The sequence below is a fragment of the Lissotriton vulgaris genome, chromosome 1_1, assembly GCF_964263255.1.
Source record: "Lissotriton vulgaris chromosome 1_1, aLisVul1.2, whole genome shotgun sequence".
Classification (NCBI taxonomy): Eukaryota; Metazoa; Chordata; class Amphibia; order Caudata; family Salamandridae; genus Lissotriton; species Lissotriton vulgaris.
In genome coordinates this window covers 1,513,909,035-1,513,919,030 of record NC_141685.1, presented here as the reverse complement: position 1 = coordinate 1,513,919,030, position 9,996 = coordinate 1,513,909,035, and the positions used below count along the sequence as shown (strand labels likewise).

The window sequence follows — 9,996 nt, the reverse complement described above, 5'->3', positions numbered from 1 at the left end:
TAGAATAGATCTATACTATCCACAGATCAATAGGTAAGTGGTGCTGGGCTGTATGCAATGGTCCACAACTGCAAAGGTGGACAGTAATGAGGCAGTGAAAAGCATGCTGTGGTCACAACAGACTAGTTTATAGTCTGTTACAGGTGTCAGAACATTTGGAATATTTAGATGTAGAACTTTGGCATCTACATTTTTTCCAGCGTGGTTGAGGAAGTGACATCGAAATCTGTGCAATTGCTTATGATGGATTGCAGGATTGATAGTGTTGTAAAATCTCAAAGCAAATACAAGCATTTTATGACTAAAAGAATTCAGTGAAAGAGAGTAGTATGAGCATTCAGTTAACGGATTGGATGCAGGTGAAGTGGAAGCAGTAAAACGTAGCACTGTGAACATTTTGGGGAAGGGTTTTTGGACGTTAGAGAGAATTATGAAAGTTATAAATACAGTGAGATCCGAGAAGTATTCAGGGAAGGGCATTACAACCGAGTAAACAGGCATGATCACAAGAGTTCTAGATCATACAGAGTACCTTTCTGAATGATGATGTTTTGCTTGCCGTCTTATCATTTATGCAATGTAAGAACTATGCATAGTCTGTTTTGATGTTCTGTGGTTAGATTTACTGTTTTGTGGTTACAAGTTTGTCTTTAGTCTCAGGAGTGTAATACTTTGATCATCTTTTTTAATAGCATTTATTGTGGAAGATGGGTGTTTTGAAGGGCAGAGATGCGTGATGCTTACTTCCATTACCTTTATTTACTTAAAGCTCTTCTGTAGAGTAGCCTTGGGCATTAGTGTTTATTACTGAAATGGTATCATTTGCGATTTTGGGGGTTTCCATTTGTGTACTCCACTGAAGTTGTGGCTCTACAAATGCTGTTTCTTTAACGTTCACTGCTTTTTCATATTTTACTAAAACTACAGTTCCGTAGTTTGATAGTGAGCCTGTCAGGTATGTGTCAGGATTCACTATTGCTCTAGCACTTAGAAGGAGGAGTGGAATCTGTGAGGAGTGGGAGCGGAACAGCTCTGGTGGTGGATAGTGGTCTTTTTAGGTGACTTATGTCGAACATGGATGACAAATAGGAGTTCTTAAGGGGCAATACTTAACTAACTTGTCTTTTATATTGATCTACACACCACACGTCTTCCTTTTCTAAGCACTGTAAATAAAAGATGTTGCTATTACCCAACTTATCACAACGTTTGGTCAGCTGCAGAAGGATGGAAGGCTGAGTCAGCCGTGCCTGCATTCTAACTTGTCAGCTGCTATTCACTGTCTGTTTCACTTGCAAATGTTCAGCTCAATAAGCTATCCTAATTCCCAGGATGGTATTTAATTTGCACGGAAACGTTCTACAAGTTACTTTCATTAATGCTCTTTCTGGTAGAGAGGTTATATAACTGCAGATGCCTTACCTTAGAATATTCCCCAGGTGTCAGACTGGATTCAGAAAACTTATTTTTTTCAATTTAAGTATGTTTATTAGCATTTTCAATGCCAACCCATAACTCAAGACAGTTTCCAGTGCAGCCATTTCACGAATATTACATTTACAGTTTCATCTTGGCTAACTTCTCCTGCCAGCCTTCTCCCCCTTTGTTCAACCATGTAGGCAGCCAGTGTCCGAATGTGCTATCCCCATGTCTCTTGCTGTGGCCTATCAGATGGGAGGTCTGCAATTTTCAAGATCATTTTCCCCTAAGTCGCCAGATCCTCTGCCGCTTTTTTGTCTCTGCCAATCTCTTTAATGTGCTGTTCATCTGCTAGTTCCCAATCCTGCAGATCCCGTTTCCAAGCCGAGACCTCCAACGCTCTCAGCATCCACCAACCAGTGGCAATCCAGCATCTCACTAAGACTTCCTGCCCAGTGGCAACATTCAAGCTGGAATTTCCGGTTTCCTATCCCAAACCCTCTCTCCCACCCTCCTCGTCCCCCTCTGGCAGAGCATCCCCTTCAAGCAAATCTTTGCAGTCTTTGGCAGGACGACTACTATTATTTGTGTCAATATGCAAACTACATCCACTCAGAAGCCCACCAGTTGCCAACAAGGCAATGTCATGTGCATGAAGGCAACCATGGGCTGGTCACATCTGCTACATTGGGAAGGAAGTTCAGGGTATATTCTAGCGAGCCTCTGATGTGTCATGTAAGGTTAGTGCAGGAAATTACATTGTATGAGTTTGAAGCAGGTGTTAGGAGACACTAACCCAACCTGTTCACAAGCTGTTTGCTGTTCAGCATCTGACAGTTTAGGCTACATGCATCAAATATGGTTATGAGTCAGGGACTGTTTTCCCCATGTCCCAGAAAACTTTCGAGCAATACTCCTGCAATCCTGGGGGCAATGCCTGAGACTACCCATCAGCTGCCCAGGATGCGACATGTGCAGGCATGTACAGGTGCCACCCATGAGCGCTGACATCAGCTTTCTTGTCTCTTCCTCATCTGCCAAACCAAAAATCTAATTGGTTGTTACCATTGTGCAGATTTCTAGATTGGGATCTTTTTAGGTAATAAAGACCATTTCACAGAACTGGGAGGACAGGAGGATCCATGATGAACCTGCGATATTGGATAGTCTTTCAGAAAGAGCGTTACCAAAGGTAAGGTGCTTTTGGTAGAGATTTCGAACAGCAGATTCCTAGTCTTAGAATAAACAACCAAGCAATGCCTCCTAGGTGGTGGGTCTGCAAACAGGCTCAAACCAAAAAGTCTTGCAGGACTGAGCGGGTGAAATGCCCATCATGGTGCATCTTACTATCCAGGCAATAGTGTTTTGGAAACATATGGAGAGATGCCCCCGTAGCCTCCTGGCAAATGTCCAGGAGAGGCAGTAGACATACCTAACACATTGGTATCAACCTTAGCTCAGGAGGGATGAATCTGGAAGCCCTCGAAGGCTGCTTTTTAGCAGAAGAGCGGCAGATCTTAATGTAGTCCTTTTCTGCACTGCCTTTCTTGGAGCCAGTAAATTCGATAAAGGCTGATCGTTATTTGGTGGTCTTTATCAAATTAAATATATTGGCATTTTTAACATAACCACTAGGGGAATGCGTACTTTGTTGTAACCGCCTGTTTTTTATGACCTGGGATTCTAAGACCCAGTTTTTCTCTTTGAACGTGTCATTATCAATTAAAGTGTAAGGAGAGCACTAATCAGAGTACATCTTAAAGAAAACACCATCTAAGGCAACATTTCAGGTAGGATAATTAAATTTGTCCTGCTTTTTGTACAGGTTAACTTGAAGACTATTATGTTAGTGTCTTCAGCATCACCTATGATAGAGTTTACTGCGTTAATACTTTTGTAGTCAAAGTCAATCAATCAATCAATCAGGGAATTGTGTTGCGCGATACTCACCCATGAGGGTCTCCAGGCATTGGGGGGGTTCTGCAGATGCATGGGGTTTCTGCTGGGGCAAGTCTCTGAAGCACCACTGGAAATAGAAGCAGAGTGAGCCAGTTGGTCAGCAGTGGAATAAATCCATGCTAAATGCTCATGCCAGCTCTGAGCCAGAGGATCCTTAGTCTGGAAAAGGAGAATACAAGAGGCTCGATCACAGCGCTCCCAGACAAGTGGAGTTCTCACAGTGCTCCCAATGGTAAATCAAGGTCGACACGATCAGAAGAAGACTCGCTTAAAGAAAACCCATCAGTGAGAAAATATTGAAGATGGTGGGAATTTAGTTTCACAGGTGTGAGGACACTCAGCTGCCCCCTGTGTAGCATCTCATCCTTGTCACTAGTGAAGTAATCCCAACCAACAAGTTAAGTAATACGTTTTTATTAAATCCAGAATGTACAACATGTCCTCAGTCTCGCCACATAGAGCTCTCTCTGCCTCCAATGTTAACATTCTAAAAATCCTTCAATACCGCTGAAACGTTCCCATGAAGGGAAAAATGGTGGGGAAGGACAATGGAAGATGGTCAGGACTAAGGGACATTATAACAGGAAATTGGTGAGTAGCTTTAGACTAATGTCTCTCTGGAGGATACAGTATTTGATGCAAACTTTGATAAACATGAGAGTGATGTAGGAGAGGAAGAGATTGTAAGAAGATGCACTTTCTAGTCTGCATGTTTTGTCTGGAACGTCTTTAGGGATCAGAGTATTATCTGCTTTAAGGTCCCAAGTGGTAGAAGAATGAGAGAAATGCATGTTTGGGTAGGTCTTCGAGGAAGAGGCTGTTCAAAAGCAAAGTCATAGGGCACTTTCTGAATGACAAAGAGATCTTCACATTAAGTATCTGCTTCTCGGTTGGATTGCAGGAGCCAGAAGACATGAGACTACTGCCTTTTTCATATTTCTATTGCATGCTTGTTTTTCTTGCCATGATGAGGTTCAATTTCAGTATATACCATATACAGAAAGTTCCAACTGTAGTGTGCTATTCTGGAAGCCAACGCAAAGTAAAGAAGAAAACTACAAATCGATATTAAAATGTTTTATTTGTAAATTTAAAAATCTGTAACACATAGGGCAATACTTAAACGGACAAAAGCATATTCAGCAACATTATGACTGACCTATCAAGGCAATATATTTTTCTTACATGAAAATAGATATCTAGAAAAATATATAATGTAGACAAATAAAGTACATTAAAATATTTAAAACAATACTATATTCTGATAAAACGTACAAAAGTATAATCTTTAAAATAACTAATTTTCATTAACGCATTTCTTGGATGTAAACTTTAGAGACATCTCATATTGGGTTTTTCATATTCATTGAAAACGTTACTGCGAATTATGTGAGTCTCAGAGTTTTAAAAATGTACTGCTTCTTCAGAAGTAAACTTGTAGGTCATTTCTCTTGAGTTATGATTTATAATAAATCGGCATTGTCAGCAGGTTGTACAACAGTCTGCAATTTGCCATCAAATTTACAGACCGGAATTACAGTCAAAAGTGTTTTTTGCCATGGTTCCTCTTAATTACAATAAAAGTTACTCAGAGGCACATTCTGGTTTTCTGGAAGCAGATTCAAATCCTGCGGTGTATGGTGGTACAATACGCTCGCCCAAAGGATGTTCACAGTTATCACAGTACCTCGTGACTTAAAATAATATTACAAACTTTGTTGTTTTTTGTACGGATCATACATCGCTGTAATGTGGCTAAATGTAACTTTAACGCAAGCCAGAAATGATGCAAAAAGCTTGTGTATACCGTAAACTGCTTCAGAGATATATTACAAACAATAGTAACCAGGCTAACGTCCTGGAAGATTTGAACTTTAAACACAACTTTTTTTTGCAGCATGTACTGTAATGGTGCTATATTTTCATGCTAAAGGCAATACAAAATATAAACCTACGTTTACGTGATTAACTGAATTAATTTCAACAGTTGATTGGTTTATATGTGATTTTATGATTAAGGCAGCAAAGTGAGTGCACGTAGTGAGGTCTACCACCGAACTCTGGACCTTTTTGTAGGTAGGTGAAAGCACTTCGCCAAGTTTTTCACAGCTGATCACCCATCTGTTTGCTGATGCACCGTTAATTTGTTTGGCAGTAAGATACATGCAGTGAGGGGGCACTATTCCCTTCAGCCCGTGGAAATTACACTTCCTTTTATTTTTGCGGTGTGCAAAATATGAAAGCCATTGCCCTAGTTTTGTGTCCTATCTCTGTAGTGCATTTGAGCAGATGGAAAAAAAGTCATTTGGGACTTTATCGCACATATGCCCTGGGCGAGTGCCCAAACCAATGCAACGCTTGGCTATAGCTGTATTACATGTGTACACATGATAGTCCTTGTTTGTGCAGTCACTAGTAACATCCTGTCCCATGAGTCCATAATTTGGGATTTCCCTTTTTTCTTCCTCAGTGGCTATGCTTGCCAGAAACTACTGCTGAACTTTTTTCACATTTTTGTAATTGTTTCCCCCAACTAATAGATTAACTCTGCATGATATGGGCTACTTCCAAAGTGTGTACCCACCATTCACAGGGAGGGTGTGCCCTCTTTGCCAGAACTCCGTTGAGTTTCCCTTGGTCTGCGGTGTGGGAATTTGGCATAGATGGCCAGACAGCCAAGGTACATTTGGACTGGGGCGAGTGTGGGAGCCAAAACGTATTCACCTTTGAAAGCATAGGTAGCTTTCGGACTACCGAGGTGAGACACAGTGCTTTAAGCTAGCTTAGCAATTTACCCACAGAATAATCTTCAGCCCTCTGATATTAACAGCTATCTTAGTGAGTGCTTACCTCTAAGCATTAAAAATATTTGGCATCACATCTCCGCTCTGACCGAGCTAGAACCTTTGGATTTGTTTTGTCACAGTTTTAAAATGACCTACCTTTTGTGATCTGATTGTGTACAGAGCATTATTCCTTTTAAAGACATTGGGCCCGATTCACAAAAGTAATCTGAGACAAAATCCTAACTTTACGACTTTCGGTAGTCACAAAGGGCATTTAGGAGTAGTAAAGTTAGAATCCTAATTTCCCCACTCCTAAATGCCCTTTGTGAATACCGAAAGTCGTAAAGTTAGGATTTTGTCTCAGTTAAACTTACGTTTTGGTCTTAAATTTACCAAAACACAAGTTTTGGTGTAAGACTACCCGTTATATTTGCAAATACCTCATGAGGCCCTACAAGTGTCGTTCTGCTGCTATCTGCCTAACCTGGCTTTTATCCTCTCCAATTCACAGAAACGTGTCCCATACGCCAAGCAGAATTTAGGAAAAATCTACTTCTTTACAAATCAGGCTTTCTTGCAAGATTTGTTACTTCCAAGATTGATACTACCAAGCTCACTGGTTATTTAGGAGCCTGACATAAAAGGAGCCACATCCCAACCATTATAAATCCTAGTTTGAAACAGGGTGTACATATCTTGCACCCCCTCAATAATGAGGACCAGACTGTATTCATGAATACTTTGTGAGTCGCTCTTGTGAAGGTTGGCCTTTACCTAAGTAGAAAACGCAGTGCATGACATACTGAGAGGGAAAGAAAGACTATATGAAGTTCCTATACATTGCTGAAATAAGCATACAGAAAACAATCACAGCCCCACTTTTTGGCAGTAAGGGCTTTGTGCTCCCAGACAGAGAATCAGTTTGACAGCGCTGACTTGGCTGGTGATGCTGATCATTCAATATCTGTAGGCTGGGGTAGGCATGGGTCAAGTTGCCATGCCAGCTGGTGACGAGTCAAGAACAGACGTTTCCAAATGAGGTTTTGAGCAGGGCCTGTATTGTAGTCGACCCATTCTGCTGCATAATGGTTGCAATCAACCACCAAGATAGGGAATAAACAGGGTACTTTCAATGTATGCGGCGGACACCTCTGAGCCTCTCCGTTTACACCATGGCTGCTCTTCCTCCTATGTGTTCTAGAGGCTGACAGATTTGCAGGGTCTAAGGAATTGATAAGTAAGGTGCTGGTGGGCACAGAGCATTTTAAAAGAGGGGTCAGAATTAAGTCTACATACTTGTTACCATTCAGCTTCTATACAAAGTACACTGTGTTAGCTCTTGTCCGATCTCCCTTAAAGTGCCAAGCTCTACTCTATTTCAACAGCACATTGAAATTTTCCTCAGAGCTTTGGTTGACAAAGCGCATTGTGTTCTCGCTGTCCATCAGTGTTCACGCCCGGCTCTCAGTGTCTGAACTATGAATGGGTTCCTCCACCACAGCAGTCTCTTTAAGTTGGCAGGTAAGTATGGCATCATGAACACTGTGCAATATTATGTCCTTCTTTATAGAGCTTTCGAAAAAACCGAGTCTGTTAAGGTCCTCAACGACTAGACCTGGGGGGGAAAAAAGTTCGGTTTTCAGTACTGTGACACTGGTAAGTTTGTCTTTATTTTACAATCACATAGGTTGCTTACCAACAAACCTTCTGATCTGAGCAAAAAAGATCACAAAATGGTATTACAAAGCTGAACTCATTATACAGGGCCATTAACAATAAGATGAGCATTCCATTTTTTTAAAGAAAATACAATAATCAGTTATGCATTCTTGTTTGAAAGCAGGAAGGCAGAGTTACAAGAGGAGCTCTTCAATACAGTCGGTCCACATTAAAAGCCAAATTGCACTCTTAGCTTCACTAACTCCAGTGAAATATAAAGAAAACTTCCAATATTTCACCGCAAGGATGCTCAACGTTCGCCGTGCCTGGTTCCTTACATGTCTGTTCCATGACACTAAAGAATCCCAAATTGGACAACGAGGGACTATAGTTTTTAAACAGCATTCTCTCACCTGTTGTCAGTGCCAATTCATCAGTAGAATCTTTTTCCTCTGGTCTTTCGAGTATCCTTCTAGGCAAACGATTGGGATTTAAAAAAGGAGTTGGGTACAGTTCCCTTCTTTTACTGTGAACTGTTGTAGGCCACTGTATTTGTCCCATCCAGAAATACACACAGAGTTTACATCTCTGCGAGCTCTCCTTGCAGGTATTCACTGGTTCAGGTATCCGCGAAAGTTCATTGTCAGCACCAGGCTCATTTTTATCTACCCCACCTTCATTCTGGGAGGACTACAGTTCTCATCGAGAATCCTGCTGCTACCACCACTTGCTGCCTCCATCCTGCATGCGCGTGGCAGGCCACCCCACCTCACCCACAGGAGCCAAGTCTTAATCCATGCAGTTCTGGATATGCTATGATCGCTGGCATTCAGCTGTGACTCCTTCCCCATCTCTGAATGAGATCCCCGCTGCTCCAGGAAGAAAGGCTTACTGGGCAGTATCTCGGTAATACATCGTCAGTAACTGAAGCTGCTGCATGACTGGAGAAGGAGTGTCTGTGTCTAATAAAGTCACAATAAAGATTAAGGGGCCTATTTAAGAGCTGGTTTGCGTCGCACTTGCACGACACAACGTAGTGCAAGAGCGATGAAACCGTACATGTGATTTATCTAGCCATGCAAGACCACTTTGCTTGGCCCTGAGTGGCTCCATAGATCAGGAGTAAGGCAACGCAGGGCAAATCGCTGCAGTGCCTTCCTCTGCCCTGAGAAGGTGTTCCAATGCAACTCCCATGGTTTTTGACACATTCCCAAATCTACCAGAACTGGTTGACCTGAGAATGCGCCCAAAAGGTACACCTTCTCAGGTGAGGCATAACGGGGAAAAATATATTTATTTCTCCTTGTTACTTCCTCTATCTGTGTGCTGCATCTGCACACATAGAACGAGGAATATGCTTCTCAGGATTGTTTTTACACAGGAAAGTGTCCCTTCTTGCACACAAATAATTCTGCATGAAACACAGGCACCCTTGCAGCATGGTGCAAGGGCGTCTGCGTTGGCGCGAGGCTGCCAAAAGGGCATCAGCACAGGGTAAAAGGCAGGAATGCACCATTTCGCCTTAAACCACGACACACGCCTGCCCTTTCCATGTCACAAAGGGCAGCAAAGTGACATTCATTGAGCCAGAAAATTGGGTGTTAGGAGCACAACACTATAGAAAAGCATTCATGTAGTCTGTTTACGCATTTTAGCACAAATATATTTGTAATGAAAGAGTTCAGAAAAATTTAGAGGCATATTTATCAAGGTTTTGTGCCGCCCTTGTGTCATGCAAGGGTGACGCAAAGCCTAAATGTGATTTATCAAGCCACACCTTGCTTAGCCTTGAGGGCTTGATAAATCTAGAGTAACGCAAGACTGCGCAAATCGCTGCCTTGTGTTACTCTGTGGCAGGGAGACATTCCATGGGTAGAGCGTGGCTGTTCCCACATATCCACCCAAGGATTTTGGTGCTTTCCCAGACTTACCATTAGGGGTAGACCTGTGAATGTGTCAAAATGCTATGCCCCTCTAGGTGAGAAGTTCTTCATTTCTCCTAGTTTTTTCCTCTTTCTACATGTGCTGCATTCTGCAGCACATATAGAAAGAGGACAATGCCTCAAGATTTCTTCCTGTACAAATACAATCCTGCCTAAAACGCAGACACCCTTGCATGACGCTAGACAGTCAAAAGTGTGCCAACGGTAGAAAAGAACAGAAATGTGCCATA

At 42.0% G+C, this 9,996-nt stretch overlaps 1 protein-coding gene across 1 annotated transcript in view; it reads right to left on the bottom strand.

Annotated features, from left to right (window-relative positions):
• Nucleotides 1–4,440: 4,440 nt before the first annotated feature.
• Nucleotides 4,441–9,996, bottom strand: part of SLC26A5 (solute carrier family 26 member 5) — a 392,278-nt gene continuing 386,722 nt past the window's right edge. Inside the window, exon 19 of the mRNA XM_086967432.1 lies at nucleotides 4,441–7,779. Coding sequence (XP_086823558.1) covers nucleotides 7,616–7,779 — 164 coding nt within the window. The 3' untranslated portion in view covers nucleotides 4,441–7,615. The remainder of the gene's footprint in view (nucleotides 7,780–9,996) is intronic.